This window comes from Pseudophryne corroboree, chromosome 6 (assembly GCF_028390025.1).
Source record: "Pseudophryne corroboree isolate aPseCor3 chromosome 6, aPseCor3.hap2, whole genome shotgun sequence".
In the NCBI taxonomy this organism is placed as follows: Eukaryota; Metazoa; Chordata; class Amphibia; order Anura; family Myobatrachidae; genus Pseudophryne; species Pseudophryne corroboree.
The window spans coordinates 270,665,582-270,683,804 of NC_086449.1; the positions used below are offsets into that span (position 1 = coordinate 270,665,582).

The window sequence follows — 18,223 nt, forward strand, 5'->3', positions numbered from 1 at the left end:
CACTTTGTTTCTTGTTTTGGTCGTTCCTTTGAATTCCTGCTCTGTATGATGCATCATTGGTTTTTTGTTGTATTTTTGTTTCAAGTTTCCCGTTTGTCTGCGTTCTTTTTCAATGAGTTCAGGGGAACACCACTTTTTCTTCATTCAGTTCTTGAAAACAAGGTATTCTCCTGATGGTCTCTATAGAATTTTCTTTGTTTCTGTTGTATTATTTCATCTTCCAATTTCTCCATTTTGGAATTAGTTAATTTCATTAAATTTATATAATCCGGCATCGTTTTTAAAGTTTCAAACTTCTTTTCTGTTAATTGGATTTTCTCACTTAGAATTTCTAGAGACCTTTTCCTATCCTCTATTATTAATGAAATGAGGCCACGTGAACAGTTGTCCAGAGTTTGATGCCATTTTGTGAAGAAACTCGGATCTATTGGTTCGAAGGTGGGAGTTTTTTGCATACGGAGACCTCTAGGTATAAGTCCCATTTCCAAGTACTTATTAAGGGTTGTAACGTCCCACCAATTTTTTATTTCTTTAATTGTAATGTTTTTCTAATGTTAGGAATTGTGCACAAAAACCTTCATTTTGAGGTTCAGGTTCCGGTGGGGGTTTATTTATTGTGAATATATCTGCAAGTTTTTCCCTACCCGGGTGTGTGATGTAACTTTGCATATTTTTAGCAGCAGTATCAATAAAATAAACTATTTTAAATATACAATTCACCCTGCGCTTGTATATGTGTCAGCAGCTTCAATAAAACAAATGCAGTAAAATTCTAAAAAAAAAAGCGCTTGTAAACTAATTATGAACGCTCATACCTGTGGAAAAAAACGTGTTAATAATAGTGTGTACAGCTCTTTTAAGAACTTATTAGTATTGGAGGTATTTTGTTATCTATTAGGTGTAGAGGGTTCCGTTATCTCGTCCGGGATTTGTTGGTGCTTACGGTATCAATCTATCTGTCCCTGCTCGCCCTACCTTCCGTGAGCCGCTAGCCGCGGCTCACTGTTGTTTTCCCAGCTATGGTACCCTCTTGCGGTGTCCGTGGCGCTTGGCAATGACGTCACTCCCACATCTCCTTCCTCCGTTTGCTCTCTCCAAGGCATTTCGGGCTTGCAAGCCATTTGTCTAGGATCGAGATGTCTCCTGGTGGTCACTTTTTATAGTTAAAAAACGTTATTATTCCTCAAAAATTAAAACAGGAAGTCGGATGTGTCCGACCCTCTACACATACTAAATAACAAAATACCTCCAATACTAATAAGTTCTTAAAAGAGCTGTACACATTATTATTAACACATATTTTTCCACAGGTATGAGCGTTCATAATTAGTTTACAAGCGCTTCTTTTTTAGAATTTTACTGCATTTGTTTTATTGAAGCCACTGACACATATACAAGCGCAGTGTGAATTGTATATTTAAAATAGCGGGTATATGTGTATATATTTTCGATCTTCAAAAATGTGCTTCAGCTCTTACTCGATCTAATTGCTAATTGTGATAGAAAATGCTACATTATCTATCACTAATATACTCTCTCTCTCTCTCTCTCTCTCTCTCTATATATATATATATATATATATATAGTATATTTATTATTCCTGTCATGTAAAAATCATACCTTCTCCCGCCCACTTGTATTGTTACTCACTAAAATGTACAGTATGGCTTGAAAATAAATAACAAATAGAAACATAAATGTATCAGATGTACAAAGAAGACTGAGAATGTTGAAATGTTGGCTGTTGACATTTTTCACAAAGTCGACATCATAACTGTCCACATTTTTAAATCATCATTTTGAATGTTGACATTGTAATTGTCGAACTAATGACTACATCCCCAGCATACGGCTTAATGATAATACTAGGTATATTTCATTTATCTCCTCAGTGGGACAGACTATGCGCAAAATGACTCCTATAAATATGGCTGTATCAGAAATACAATATATGGCTAAAAATGCAGCCTAACCCTAACCCCCATCCCCCCCAGCTGGCACATAGACCTGACACCAGCCCCCCTTCCCCCTGCCCGCTATACTTCTAGTCTGGATGCAACGGTCTCCTGACCCTGTTGGGATTCGAGCATCTGCACTCTGCATTCCGACTGCCGAGATCCGGACAGCCGGCATCTTGACCGCATCCCATAAGAAAGCATCAATAAAATAATGTTGCTAAACAAACTCACTGTCCATAATAACCATCTTTAATTAGTCCTCTACTTATGTTTTTCAAGTTTACTGTAGGTGTTCTTCTCTATACACTGATTTTAAGTAGCTTCATCTAAGTAACACTCATTCCTCAAGCTCCCAACATGTTTGGTTCACTCACCCCGCGCTCCATACTCTGCTGTTGGCTATGCTGTTCACAGTGCAACAGGACTGTATTCTATGTGTAAGGGACAACCTTATATTAGCAGCAGTGCAGACTCCCCGTTCATCTCCTACTCTACGTGAAACTGCAGCCCTTGGAGCTAGAGTTTGCACAATGTACCTGCTCAGACTTTTACCTTCACTGTAAGACAGTAAGTAGCTGTAAGAGCAGTGCATGCAGGTAGGTGGCAGGGACAAGAAGAGCAGATCATCATCAGTGATCCGATCAGTAGTGTAGTTGGCGATGGACTCTCTGAAAGAGGGGGGCCCGTGCAACTTCCACCTCTGTTTTCAATTGCAGCTTATTATATTCCAGTATGTATTTGGGACTTGTCTCCGCCCTAATACCTTATTACAATTTATTTTGCTTGTTCATCATCATTGGCAACATGTACTGTACAATACTTTAATTTCTACTTGGCTCAAGAAAGGCAACAATGTGAAATGGAAGCGTGAGATATGCGTTAAAATGCTTCTAAAACATGTTACCTTTGGCATTTTATCTCCTCCAAACTTAACTCCATTTATCCTTCATCCTCTGGACTTTGACTTTGTTTGATGTCAGTTTCCAGACTCGCCTGAATTATATTTACTCCCCCTTTCATCTTAAGGTATCTGAAATTATGCCTGTTAATAGATAAGACTCAATTACTTGGTAACCATTTGCCTGATCACCAGTGCCGTAACTAGACATTTTAGCGCTGTGTGCAAGAAACAGCATCGGCGCCCCCCCAATATACGAATAAGTGCTAGTGCGCTCCTCAGACGCGTCAAAAATATTGGGACGTGGCTTCATGGGGAAGGGGCGTGGCCACAGAGCTCCCTTTTACACATTACGGCAAGCATAGCTCCCTTTTACACAACACGGCAGGCAGAGTCCCCCTTTTTTGTTTACACATTACAGCAGCAGTCCCCCTTTTTACACATTACAGCAGCAGAGTCCCCCTTTTTACACATTAGCTAGGCAGAGTCCCCCTTTTTACACATTAGCTAGGCAGAGTCCCCCCTTTTTTTTTTACACATTATGGCAAGCAGTCCCCCTTTTTTTACACATTATGGCAGGCAGTCCCCCATTTGTACACATTATGGCAGGCAGTCCCCCTTTTTTACACATCATGGTAGACAGTCCCCATTTTTTACACATCATGGCAGACAGTCCCCTTTTTTTGACACATTATGGCAGGCAGTCCCCCTTTTTTTTACACATTATGGCAGGCAGTCCCCCTTTTTTACACATTATGGCAGGCAGTCCCCCTTTTTTACACATTATGGCAGGCAGTCCCCATTTTTTACATATTATGGCAGGCAGTCCCCATTTTTTACACATTATGGCAGGCAGTCCCCCTTTTTTATACATCATGGCAGACAGTCCCCCTTTTTTACACATCATGGCAGGGAGTCCCCCTTTTTTGACACATTATGGCAGGCAGTCCCCCTTTTTTGACACATTATGGCAGGCAGTTCCCCTTTTTTACACATTATGGCAGGAAGTCCCCCTTTTTTACACATCATGGCAAGCAGTCCCCATTTTTTACACATTATGGCAGGCAGTCGTCATTTTTTACACATTAGGGCAGGCAGTCCCCATTTTCTACACATCATGGCAGACAGTCCCCCTTTTTTTGACACATTATGGCAGGCAGTCCCCCTTTTTTTTTACACATTATGGCAGGCAGTCCCCCTTTTTACACATTATGGCAGGCAGTCCCCCTTTTTTACACATCATGGCAGATAGTCCCCATATTTTTTTTTACAAATTATGGCAGACAGTCCCCATTTTTTCCACATTATGGCAGGCAGTCCCCAATTTTTACACATCATGGCAGGCAGTCCCCCTTTCTTACACATCATGGCAGACAGTCCCCCTTTCTTTTCTTTTTTTTTACACATTGTGGCAGGCAGTCCCCCTTTTATGGGAGGGAGAGAGAGAGAGAAAGAGTTATACTCGCCCTCACCTGTGATCCGGCATCAACGGCAGAGGAGGCAGGCCCGGGAGCTGGTGGCTGCGGCATGATCCTGAGTCCTCTGCAGAGGCAGCAGCGAGAGGCAGGCATCAGCGGGACTCGGAGACCAAAGAGCACGGCAGTGTGGTGGGGGAATGTGGCGCTCAGAGTTGGCTCCAGTGGCTGGCGGGAGAAAGGCAGCGCAGCAGCGCTGTACAGAGAGCAGTGGCTGCGGCTTTGGCTCTGCTCAGATCGCGGCAGTGGGGGGGAGGGGGGCGGCTCCGGCGGGAGGCAGATGGCATCACTGAACAAGTGGACAGCGTCTGCAGCCGTGCGGAGGGCGGGAGTGAGGGGGGGGGGTGCTGCCGATGGTGCGCCTTCAGTGCATGTGCGCTGTGGGCAAGGCACCATCGGCACACACCCAGTTACGGCACTGCTGATCACTTCCAAATAGAAATCTCTAGACCCTCATTATCTGTATTCTTGAATTAGTAGAAAATTATATGTTCATGATATGGAGTTTATGACAAGCACATTGAGAGACACTGAGAAACCATTTATGATCACTTGAAACCCATGATTAGAACATTTCAAAGTAGTTACATTTTTCTAAATGTCTTAATAATGCTGTTAGCCTATTTGATAATATTTGTTCCCCTATATAATTAAATAAATATAAGATCCTTTTTCAGCATCCTATATTGTCTTGGCAAAGACTTTCCAACTTTCAGGTTACCCTTCCAATTGTCTATCCCCCTTTTATATTTTTAGATAAACTTTCCTTCTCTATTTCTATAGTTATGGAGATCTGGTATGCTTTCTGGAAAGCTAATCTTACTTTTAATATTAATAAAATGTATTTATTTTGTATTCAAAATACTGTGCTTAAAAAAAAAGTAATAACAAAAAAATTATAGGTGGTAGTGACATTTTGTATTGCTATGTATACCAATCTGCTATTTACAGCAGATTTTAGCAATTCTACAAATCCAAAAAATATGTAATTTTTAACTTCCAAGTTTTTTTTATTTTCATTTTAGTGCTGTTTACTTGGATAATCTGCATTTTTTTCTTATATTTCTTGAAAATATTAACAGGTTCCAGTAACAAAAAATTGTTTTCTGGCAGATCTATCCAGACTTCTTGTCACAAGCTGTATTTACTGCATTTTACAAAGCATTTCCAGAGTCTCATGCACAATTTAATGGAGAATTTAAAAGTGAAATAGTAGACATCATTTTCCAGTGGCTCTCTGGTAAGTACAAATCATTCTCTGCAAACTCCATTTTAATCATTGGGTACAGTGTGGTTTAATTTAGGGAAAACAACAACTGGTTATGAAAATGTATCTAGACTTTCTATTTCCTTGTGCAATCATGTCTTTAGTACTTAATTAAAGCATATGTTGGCAAATTTGCAGTTAAAAGTCAGAATTTCTTAAATGTGGGTGACATTGTAGGTATTCGGTGCATCTTTACATAGCTGTTACTAATTTAGGACCTTATTCAGTAAGGTTTGCAAAATTTGCCGTTTGCAATCTGGCTGATAATCGAACAACTGCGCATACGCAGCATTTGCATTGCGCACGCACAAGCAAAAAAAGCAACAGAAATTGCTTACAGATTTTGATCATAATGCAGCCGCTGTTTGACAGAAACCTGCTGTTTCCTGGGTGTGTCAGAAAAAACGCAGGCATACCCAGGCATTTTTAAGGAAGGTCTCTGACGTTAGCGATGACCACTTCCAGCTTCTTGCGTCAAAATAATTGTGGATGACTTTGACTGGCGCAGATGGGGAAAATCTTCGATGTTCTGGCAAATGCATATGGTTTTGCGATCAGACCGCATATTGTGATGCATTTGCAATTTCTGCAATGGGCGTTTATTCTTCTGGGCTGCAACTATTTGATCGCAGCAACTGTTTTTTAGCAGAAATTGCAATCCTTATTGAATACGGTCCATAGTCCTGACTTGCAAAAAGTCAGGAAGCTGCTTGTCAAACAAGCTCCCTGGGTTGACAACAGTGTTAATAAGCTCAAGAAAAGGGGGCGTTGAAGAATATCAATTCACAATCACGAATTAAGAATATCAATCCACAATCACCCGTAAGAAAACAGAGTTTTTGTCAGATGAGATAACACCAGCAAACAATAGACATCTTAGCTTTTCCATACAGTGGAGATGGTTTGCAAGGCAGCATGCCTGCAGCCTAATGAAACCCTCTCCCAAGTAAGATGCAACAAATTTGCTATCTTCTTTGCAGATAAAGTAACCTCCATCCAGACTGGAATCCCCACAGTGCATTCAAAAGAGTGCCAAGTTTCCAAGCCTGCCAATGTAAACCAGCCAGCTTTGACCCAATAGATGTAAAATACATTTCTGAAATTGCCTAAATGTTGCGTCCCACTACCTGTGATCCATAACCTGCCTCAACCAAGCTTCTAATAGGGTATATGAACATAATTGACCCTGTATTTGGAAAAATAGTTCAATGCTCTTTGCAGACAGGCATTTTTCCTGAACCACTAAAGGAAGCAATTGTTGGAATTCACACCAAAATGCTAGGAGCCCTATGGGGTAGTGAGCACTTTAGTAAGTATTTGGGCCGCCATAAAGTGTGCCCGCTGGTGCAATGATTCGCATCTGCAATATCATCGCGGCTAATAGGTCCAACCCCTTTGTATGTAGGCATAGCAGGTTATTCAGCATATACATGTATATTCTTCATTGTTAATTTTATATATCTTTGTTAATCTGGAATCTGGATTGGCAGCAATACATTATATTATTTTACATATTTTATAGTCAATGTTTCATACTGTTTGTGTATTTTAATAAATTGTATGTAATTATATTTAAGTCCAAGGACATGAAGGGTTTCCTTTTTGTTTCCCAACTGTCAGTTCCAGAACTTATTCTCCCTATTGCTATATTGCATTAATGTTTTAAGTTATTTACAAGCCAACACACAGACACACGCTGCTTCTTCCATCACTCCTCCCCTTACTGCCTAATTCAGTGCCTGATGTGTTCCGCCTCTTTACTTATGTGTGCGGGAATACTCTGTACAGTGTGACAGTGCACTGCATCATTTTGTGCGTTGTTTGTGACTCTTGAGGATATCAGAGAGATGGAACTGGGATGGCGGTGGTCGGCGGTGAGGTGTACAAGTGATTTTACTGTTTTTTCCACGCAAAGGGGGTGGGGGTGGTTTTGGGCGGCGAGTGCTATGGTTTTCCATAAGTTTTGAACACAATGCTACCGTTTACCTGCTGTATTGGGCTTCAAGTGAGTGATGGATCACAAGGCAATGTTCAAAGACAATTTGCTAAGCTCTAGATGGCAAACTAAAACAAACCCCCCCAAAAGAGCTGCTGCTGTAATAGGTAAAGCTAAACTGTCTATTCATTGATTATGTCTGATTAACACTTACATCATGGCTGGGGAACCTCCGGACCTCAAACCAGCCGCCGGATCGTGAGCCAATCAGAGCTCGCGGACCGGTAGCCAATCAGGAGCCACCCCTGCCGGTCCGTGAGCTCTGATTTGCTCATGAACCGGCGGCTGGTTTGAGGTCCTACACACTGCCACCGCCGCCCGACATAGTGGCGCTCTCCTCCCTACCTGGCCCCTGACAGCTGAGACACGCCGCCGCCGGACGGAGCACTAAGGGGCAGGAGAGGCGCACGCTGTGCTCTCCTCCCCTGCCCTGACACACAGCAGCAGGATGAGCAGCACAGTGGGGTGGAGGGCATGTGTGGGGCAATATGTATCTGGCACTGCGGGGGCATTTGTGTTTCTTGGACTGTGGGGGCATTTGTGGATCTGGCACTGTGGGGGGCATTTGTGGATCTGGCACTGTGGGGGGCATTTGTGTATCTGGTGCACTGTGGGGGCATTTGTGTATCTGGCACTGTGGGGGCATTTGTATCTGGCACTGTGGGGGCATTTATGCATATGGCACTGTGGGGGGCATTTGTGTATCTGGCACTGTGGGGGCATTTGTGTATCTGGCACTGTGGGGGCATTTGTATCTGGCACTGTGGGGGCATTTGTATCTGGCACTGTGGGGGCATTTGTGTATATGGCAGTGTGGGGGCATTAGTGTATATGGCACTGTGGGGGCATTTGTGTATCTGGCACTGTGGGGGCATATGTGCATCTGGCGCTGTGGGGGCATATGAGTATCTGGCACTGCACTATTGGGGGCATATGTGTATCACGTATCATTTTAATTTGCCACACCCATTTTTTGGTGCGTGCGTGTGTTAGGCACGCGCACTCAGTACCACTAAGGGGCATAACTACTGGGGGGCAGGGTAATTTTTAAGTTGATAATTTTTGTATGGCCCCCAAAGTATTTTATAAATATCCAAATGGCCCTTGGTAGAAAAAAAGTTCCCTACCCCTGACTTACATAAACTCTCACAGCAGAACATGAACAGGACGTTGCTCCATCTAGTCTTACTTCCATTCATACTTTCATTTGTTCCCATTTTATTAACTAAAAGAGTTTAAATAATTTCTCCTCAGGCATATTTTAATTAGAGATTTGCACCGGAAATTTTTCGGGTTTTGGTTTTGGATTCGGTTCCGCGGCCGTGTTTTGGATTCGGACGCGTTTTGGCAAAACCTCCCTTAAAAATTTTTGTCGGATTCGGGTGTGTTTTGGATTCGGGTGTTTTTTTTTTAAAAACCCCTCAAAAACAGCTTAAATCATAGAATTTTGGGGTAATTTTGATCCTATAGTATTATTAACCTCAATAACCAGAATTTACACTCATTTCCAGTCTATTGTGAACACCTCACAATATTATTTTTAGTCCTAAAATTTGCACCGAGGTCGCTGGATGACTAAGGTAAGCGACCCAAGTGGCCGGCACAAACACCTGGCCCATCTAGGAGTGGCACTGCGTGTCAGACAGGATGGCACTTATAAAAATTGTCCCCAAACAGCACATGATGCCCACCAAAAAAAGAAGCAATCAATCTCTCCTTGCTCAAACTGGCTCTACAGAGGCAAGATGTCGACCTCATCATTATCCTCCGATTCCTTTCCCCTTTCACTGTGTACATCCCCCTCCTCACAGAGTATTAATTCGTCCCCACTGGAATCCACCATCTCAGGTCCCTGTGTACTTTCTGGAGGCAATTGCTGGTAAATGTCTCCACGGAGGAATTGATTATAATTCATTTTGATGAACATCATCTTCTCCACATTTTGTGGAAGTAACCTCGTACGCCAAGGTGACCGGCTGCACTAAACACTCTTTCGGAGTACACACTGGAGGGGGGGCAACTTAGGTAAAATAAAGCCAGTTTGTGCAAGGGCCTCCAAATTGCCTCTTTTTCCTGCCAATATACGTACGGACTGTCTGATGTGCCTACTTGGATGCTGTCACTCATATATTCCTCCACCATTCTTTCAATGGTGACAGAATCATATGCAGTGACAGTAGACGGCATGTCAGTAATCATTGGCAGGTCCTTCAGTCCGGACCAGATGTCAGTTTTCGCTCCTGACTGCCCTGCATCACCGCCAGCGGGTGGTTTTGGAAATCTGATCCTTTTCCTGGCAGCTCCAGTGGCGGGAGAAAATTAAGGAGGAGCTGTTGGCGGGTCACGTTCCGCTTGACTTGACAATTGTCTCACCAGCAGGTCTTTGAACATGTGCAGACTTGTGTCTGCCAGAAAGAGAGATACAACGTAGGCTTTAAACCTAGGATCGAGCACGGTGGCCAAAATGTAGTGCTCTGATTTCAACAGATTGACCACCCGTGAATCCTGGTTAAGCGAATGAAGGGCTCCATCCACAAGTCCCACATGCCTAGCGGAATCGCTCCGTTTTAGCTCCTCCTTCAATCTCTCCAGCTGCTTCTGCAAAAGCCTGATGAGGGGAATGACCTGACTCAGGCTGGCAGTGTCTGAACTGACTTCACGTGTGGCAAGTTCAAAGGGTTGCAGAACCTTGCACAACGTTGAAATCATTCTCCACTGCACTTGAGTCAGGTGCATTCCCCCTCCTTTGCCTATATCGTAGGCAGATGTATAGGCTTGAATGGCCTTTTGCTGCTCCTCCATCCTCTGAAGCATATAGAGGGTTGAATTCCACCTTGTTACCACCTCTTGCTTCAGCTGATGGCGGGGCAGGTTCAGGAGTGTTTGCTGGTGCTCCAATCTTCTGCACGTGGTGGCTGAACGCCGAAAGTGGCCCGCAATTCTTTGGGCCACCGACAGCATCTCTTGCACGCCCCTGTCGTTTTTAAAAAGATTCTGCACCACCAAATTCAATGTATGTGCAAAACATGGGACGTGCTGGAATTTGCCCACATGTAATGCACGCACAATATTGGTGGCGCTGTCCGATGTCACAAATCCCCAGTAGAGTCCAATTGGGGTAAGCCAATCTGCGATGATGTTCCTCAGTTTCCGTAAGAGGTTGTCAGCTGTGTGCCTCTTATGGAAAGCGGTGATACAAAGCGTAGCCTGCCTAGGAACAAGTTGGCGTTTGCGAGATGCTGCTACTGGTGCCGCCGCTGCTGTTGTTGCTGCGGGAGGCAATACATCTACCCAGTGGGCTGTCACAGTCATATAGTCCTGAGTCTGCCCTGCTCCACTTTTCCACATGTACGTGGTTAAGTGGACATTGGGTACAACTGCATTTTTTAGGACACTGGTAAGTCTTTTTCTGACGTCTGTTTACATTCTCGGTATCGCCTGCCTAAAGAAGTGGAACCTAGATAGTATTTGGTACCGGAGACACACTACCTCAAGAAATTCTCAAAGTCCCTGTGAACTAATGCCGGATACCGGACGCACGTCTAACACCAACACAGCTGCCAAGGCCTGAGTTATCCGCTTTGCAACAGGATGACTGCTGTGATATTTCATCTTCCTCGCAAAGGACTGTTGGACAGTCAGTTGCTTACTGGAAGTAGTACAAGTGGTCTTCCGACTTCCCCTCTGGGATGATGATCGACTCTCAGCAGCAACAACAGCAGCGCCAGAAGCAGTAGACATTACACTCAAGCAGTGACGCACGCAGGGGGGGTTTCCGAGTACCTGGAAACCCCCCCTGATGACCAGAGTTTAATGTTTAAGAGATGGAGACAGCTTTGTCTCCGTCTCAGCAAAAGCCGCGATTGCGGGCAGCAACATCAGAGAGCTATTGTTAGTACTGTACCTTATGTAAGTGTGTGTATGCAGTGTGTGTGTGTTTGCTTGTTTATGTATGTGTGTGATTGTCCATGTATTTGTGAACTATATGTATGTACAAATGTGTGTGTGTCATATATATATATATATATATATATATAATGTCCATATTAGTTGGCACTCCTGTGTATAAAAATTATTGCCGGGGTGCCCTCTGCAGATAAATGGTATAGACTTGCTTGTGTGAGGAGGTCTCTCACCAATCAACACGCTCACAAATACAGGCGGCACTTCACGGACTTCAATAATAAGGTAATGAATTTATATGTGAAAAGACCAGAATGTTGTTTTTTCACAAATAAATTCATTACCTTATTATTGAGGTCCGTGAAGTGCCGCCTGTATTTGTGAGCGTGTTGATTGGTGAGAGACCTCCTCACACAAGCAAGTCTATACCATATACATATATATATCTCAAACACACATTCGTACATTCTGTGGTATATATATATATATACACAGAATGTCCGGTCACTCATATATATATATATATATATATATATATATAAAAGCAGCGGTCAGGCTCGGCACTCCTTGCAGGGAGAGATTACTTGCTGTGGTGCCATCTCAGGATGTATGAAATCCTTTGTATAACCTTGGCACTCAGCAGACTGATAAAGTAAAAGTACAGCCTTTATTATGGTCCTACGCCGTTTCGGGGTGATACCCCGTCTTTAGGGACGGCGTAGGACCGTAATAAAGGCTGTACTTTTACTTTATCAGTCTGCTGAGTGCCTCTGCTTTGAAGGCTATATATATATATATATATATATATATAGGGTGAGGAGGGATGGATGGCACTCCAGCAATCGAATAAATACTCAGGAAACCAAGTCAATAGCCTTTTTTTTGGCTATTGACTTGGTTTCCTGAGTATTTATTCGATTGCTGGAGTGCCATCCATCCCTCCTCACCCTGCATTACCTTAGGAAGGGCACCCAGACGTGTTGTTTTCCAAGATTTTGGAGTGCCGGACATTTCTTTTGCATATATATATATATATATATATATATATATATATATATATATAGTGTTACATTTGGAAATCCCCCAAAGTAAATCCTGCGTTTGCCACTGTCAAGGATCCATCGGAGGAATCCCAGTCAGGAGAGGACTCGTTAGACTTGCCAGTGACATGGCCTGCAGGACTATTGTTTTTCATGTCTAATGAGGAAATTGACACTGAGGGAGTTGGTGGTGTGGTTTGCAGGAGCTTGGGTACAAGAGGAAGGGTTTTAGTTGTCAGTGGACTGCTTCCGCTGTCACCCAAAGTTTTTTAACTTGTCAATGACATCTGATGAATGCGCTCCAGGAGACGTATAAGGGAGGATGTTCCTAGGTGGTTAACGTCCTTACCCCTACTTATTACAGCTTGACAAAGGCAACACACGGCTTGACACCAGTTGTCCGCATTTCTGTTGAAATAATTCCACACCGAAGAGGTGATTTTATGGTATTTTGACCAGGCATGTCAATGGCCTTATTCATCCCACGGACAACAGGTGTCTCCCCGGGTGCCTGACTTAAACAAACCACTTCACCATCAGAATCCTCCTTGTCAATTTCCTCCTCAGCGCCAGCAACACCCATATCCTCATCCTGGTGTACTTCAACAGTGACATCTTCAATTTGACTATCAGGAACTGGACTGTGGGTGCTCCTTCCAGCACTTGCAGGGGGCGTGCAAATGGTGGAAGGAGCCACCTCTTCCCGTCCAGTGTTGGGAAGGTCAGGCATCGCAACCAACACAATTGGACTCTCCTTGGGGATTTGTGATGTAGAAGAACGCACAGTTCTTTGCTGAGCTTTTGCCAGCTTAACTGTTTTCATTTTTCTAGCGGGAGGATGAGTGCGTCCATCCTCATGTGAAGCTGAACCACTAGCCATGAACGCAGGCCAGGTCCTCAGCCATTCCTTGCCACTCCGTGTCGTAAATGGCACATTGGCAAGTTTACGCTTCTCCTCAGACGCTTTTAATTTAGATTTTTGGGTCATCATTTTACTGAACTTTTGCTTTTTGGATTTTACACGCTCTCTATTATGACACTGGGCATCGGCCTTGGCAGACGACGTTGATGGCATTTCATCGTCTCTGCCATGACTAGTGGCAGCAGCTTCAGCACTAGGTGGAAGTGGATCTTGATCTTTCCATATTTTACCCTCCACATTTTTATTCTCCATTTTTTAATGTGTGGATTTATATGCCAGTAATATTATTATATCAATACGAATTGCCTACTGTACTGTACTACTATATACTGCTCACAACAATGCAGCACAGATATGGATACTTGAAGTGACACAGAGCTGCAAGATACAGCAATGGCCTACTGTACTGTACAACTATATTCTGGTGGTCACCAAAATGCTGCACTGTACTACTATATATATATATATATATATATATATATATACTGCTCACAACAATGCAGCACAGATATGGATACTTGAAGTGACACAGCTGCAAGATACAGCAATGGCCTACTGTACTGTACAACTATATACTGGTGGTCACCAAAATGCTGCACTGTACTACGATATATATATATATATATATATATATATATATATATATGTCATGCGATGTCCGGCACTCCCCTCACACAGCAAAAGCAAAAACGCCGGGTGCCCTCCTCTTGTTAAATGGATAGGCAAAGGATTCAGGCGGCACTCACGGACTCACTCACAAAAGACCTGGGACACCCAAGTCTGCTAACAACGTTTCGGATTTATTATCCTTCGTCAGGTAACAAAATACAAGTTATAAAAGCTTACCTTTATACCATAGTGCAAAAGCGTGAGAATGTGATCGGTGCACGGCTTTCCGCTGACGTCATCACAATCAGACGGCGCCGGGCGGAAGCAGAAACACTGAGCTGCATAAAATCCATCACCATGGAAACTGTATACAAATCGTATACAAACGGTTACAGATACAATGCCAGAGATTTAGAAACATCACTGTGTGGGTAATAATATGTTTTAAACATCTCACAAAAAGCAATTAAGAGAAAGCATTTCATTTAGACCATGCGGGGCAATAGTGTTTAGGAGGTGGATCCATCTAGCTTCACACTGTAAAAGTGCTCTAGCTCTGTCACCACCCCTTTTATCTTCACTAATGTGATCTAATATTTTGTAACGCAGAGATGATAAGGTGTGCCCTCTGGTCTTAAAATGCTTGGCAACCGGTTGGTCAACATTCTTGCCCTCTAATGATTGCTTAATGGCACTGCGATGCTGCGCCATTCGTTCTTTAAACTGGTAGACAGTCTTCCCTATATAATACAGGCTGCAGGGGCATTTGATGCAATAAACAACATATTTACTGGAGCAAGTGAGCACATGTCTGAGTTTAATTTTTCTACCTGTGTGTGGATGTACAATATAATCCCCTGTCTCTAAATATGAACAGGTTGTACATCCAAGGCATTTATAATTGCCAGGTTTCCTCGTCATAAAGTGCTCAATGCTGTTACTAGCTGCTGCTGTTATGTCGGCATGGACAACATAGTCCCTGATATTTTTACCCCTTGTATAACAGGGGAGTAGTTTGCGTTCAGATAGGTCAGGTAAGTCAGGATCAGATTGAATTATGGGCCAGATTCCTTTAGCAGCAGACACTAATTTTTTAGTTGCCACTGTATAATTATTCACCCAGATGATGGATGAGTCTGCCTTGCTCTCAGTAGGGTGATCACTATTGGCGACTTTAGGTGCTGTAAGTGCTTTAATTTTAGCTGTTTGCAGGTCTCTATGATGGTAACCTCTCTGCAAAAACCTTTTGGTCATGGCTTCCATCTTCATAGCCTCATCTGTGGTGTCACTGCAAATGCGGTGCACCCGAAGAAACTGAGAATATGGAAGTCCCCTCTTGAGGGATTCAGGATGATGACTGGCCGCCTGCAATAAATTATTGCAGTCAGTGGGTTTCTGGAAAATTGACGTGACAAATCTAGATTCCCTGACCATGACCTCTACATCAAGAAAGTGAATTATTTCTTTATGTATATTATACGTAAATTTAATATTTAAATCGGAGGAATTAATATCATTCATCATGATGTGTAACATCTCCTGTGACCCTGTCCACAAGAAGAAGACATCGTCAATGAACCTAGTATATAAGGGAATAAATTCTGTGTACCCTTTACCAAAAAACAAATGATCCTCAACAGAAAACAGAAAAGCATTTGCGTAGGTTGGTGCGACACACGCACCCATCGCACACCCTTGTCTCTGCAAAAAAAATTCATTGTTAAAGAAGAAATAATTCCTTTCAAGTACCAAATTGAGCAATTTCAGAAAAAAAATCAACATCAGGACCCTTATATAACGCATTGTTGGTTATGAGCAGCCGCACTGCTTCTATGCCCCTGTTATGGGGTATGTTGGTGTATAGGCTCACCACATCGGCCGTGCATAACCAGCAATTAGTGGGGACCATACCAAAATCTCGTAATTTCTGTAAGAACATAGCAGTGTCCTTAAGGTAAGTTGGTCTGTCCTGTATAGCAGACTGTAAATAATAGTCCAAATATTTTGAAACCTGAAAATAAAGAGAGTCTCTGGCAGAAACAATAGGTCTGCCTGGTGGGTTGTATGCATCTTTATGAATTTTCGGTAGTAGATTAAACAATGGGACACGTGGAAAGTCCTTGATGAGGGCCTTCATCACAGATTCGGGAATAATCCCTTCATCCATTGCCAAATGTAAGATCTCCTTTAGTTCCATCTGAAACTCTTCTGTGGGATCCATTTGTAAAATGGTGTAGATCGAATCATCTCTTAACTGCCGGTATGCCTCTTTTTTGTAGGCCTCCAAGTCCTGTACCACAATGCCCCCACCCTTGTCAGCAGGGCGTATCGTGATATCTTTATAATTGGATAAATCATGTAATGCTCGCAATTCATTAGTAGATAAGTTCTTGGTGACTTGTTTTTTCTCTCTGTCACACTTATCAATGCAGTTAGAAATAGTTTTGGTGAAGGTCTTGATGGCTATGTTGTTTGAAATCGGTTCAAAGGAGGATTTAACTTTGACAGGGCAAGGCACACTCGTCGTCTGTTCTGTCATCACATCAGCACAGTTCTTTCCAAAATATTCATTGAGGCGTAACTGTCTATTAAGCCGGTGTAGATCAACTTTACTTTTAAGACTATCATGCGGATTTGTGGGAACAAAATTGAGTCCCCTTCTTAATACACGGATCTCATCATCAGATAGGGTTCGGGACGAGAGGTTATAGATAATTTCTTCGCTTTTGTTGCTTTTTTTGCCTTGCCTTTCACATTGTCTGCCTCTGCGATTTCTAGATCTCCTGAGCTCTCTATACGTGCCCTCGTTATCACCCCTAAAGGGGAGAATTTTGATTGACAGGAAGTGACCATTTGTGGGTGGTAACATGGCATTTGTGGGGAGTGGTTGGGAAAATGCAGGCGTGTCATGGCCGACATCTGCATATGCTGTGTTCAAAAACATGGTGCCCGGAGCAGTTTCATTCTCATTGATTTGAGTATGCTGGGGTCAGCCACTACTGTTGATGGTGCTCATTTTTTGTGTATGCTTTGCAATTCTGCTAATGCATACGCAGATTTGCGAATGCATCAGTGGGCGTCTTTTATACTTACTGGGTGGGTCATCACATGCGATTTTTAACAAAAAGCAGATTTGTGAAAATCGCTATCTCAGCTTCAATAGCGATCCATAGTGAATTAGGCCCACTGAGTGCTACGGTTGCTGTCATTCAGACTAGAATTATTGGTAAATGTTCCGTGAAAAGTATGGTAAATTTTGTGATATGTATTAAGTTATAGAAAATGTAAGGACACTGGAATAAAGTGAAACTACAATTTTGGTCACATGACAATACTTCAACAATACTGCACAGTTTATTTTTTTCTTTCTGTACCCCTGCAGAAATAGACAGCATGTGTGGAGTGCTTTATAGAACTCCGCTATTTGTAAATTCTCTGATTAGACTGACACTACATGGGGTAAATTTACTAAAATTCGTATTTGTACCGATTTGGAGGGAGATTCATCACGAATGACATTGAATGTGTGAATTTGCAACTATTTGAAAATTTTACGCCTCATTTACTAAGCTGTCGTATTATTATTTTTTGTGTTTTCCGATGTCGATGTCATTCGTGGTTTTGTAAGGTAGAATGCGGCCGATTTAGTGGTTTTGCGGCCGTGTTATGAGTTTTTTTTTACGACTGCGTCACATTTCTGTTACGGCAGTGTTTATCCGTTCCTGGACGCGTTTTTTTTCTAAGTTTCGTTTTTGTCACTCGTCCGTGAGTGGTTTGATTCGTGATGGAGGAGTGTCTGTGCTCATTACTATAAAAACGCCCCAAACCGTCCGCACCTCGTGGGTTTAGCTAGTGGAGAGGTGAGAGGAAGGTGTGTTAGGAGTTGGTGAGTTTTTTGGAGTTTCTGGAGGATTTCAGGAGGTTATTTTCGATTGTTGAGTGCTGTACTGTGTGTGTAAGTAGTCTTGTCATACTTGTTGTGTAGTTATTTAAAAGTCTGTCTAGTTTTTTGTCATTGTTTTTTTTTTAACGTCTATTGTCATTGTTTGTGAGTGAGTGAGTGAGTGTGTGTGTGTGTGTGTGTGTGTTTGGTGTGTGGTGTGTAGAGGTAGTGGAGGAGTGTGTTTACTGTTTCTTTTCCTCAGTGTTATTTGT

General features: G+C 42.7%; 1 protein-coding gene across 10 annotated transcripts in view; it reads left to right on the forward strand.

Annotated features, from left to right (window-relative positions):
* Nucleotides 1–18,223, forward strand: part of FAM227B (family with sequence similarity 227 member B) — a 1,159,103-nt gene that overhangs the window by 380,771 nt on the left and 760,109 nt on the right. For all 10 annotated transcript variants that reach the window (XM_063926021.1, XM_063926018.1, XM_063926017.1 and 7 more), the window contains one exon: nucleotides 5,445–5,571. In XM_063926021.1, the coding sequence (XP_063782091.1) occupies nucleotides 5,445–5,571 (127 nt within the window). The remainder of the gene's footprint in view (nucleotides 1–5,444; nucleotides 5,572–18,223) is intronic.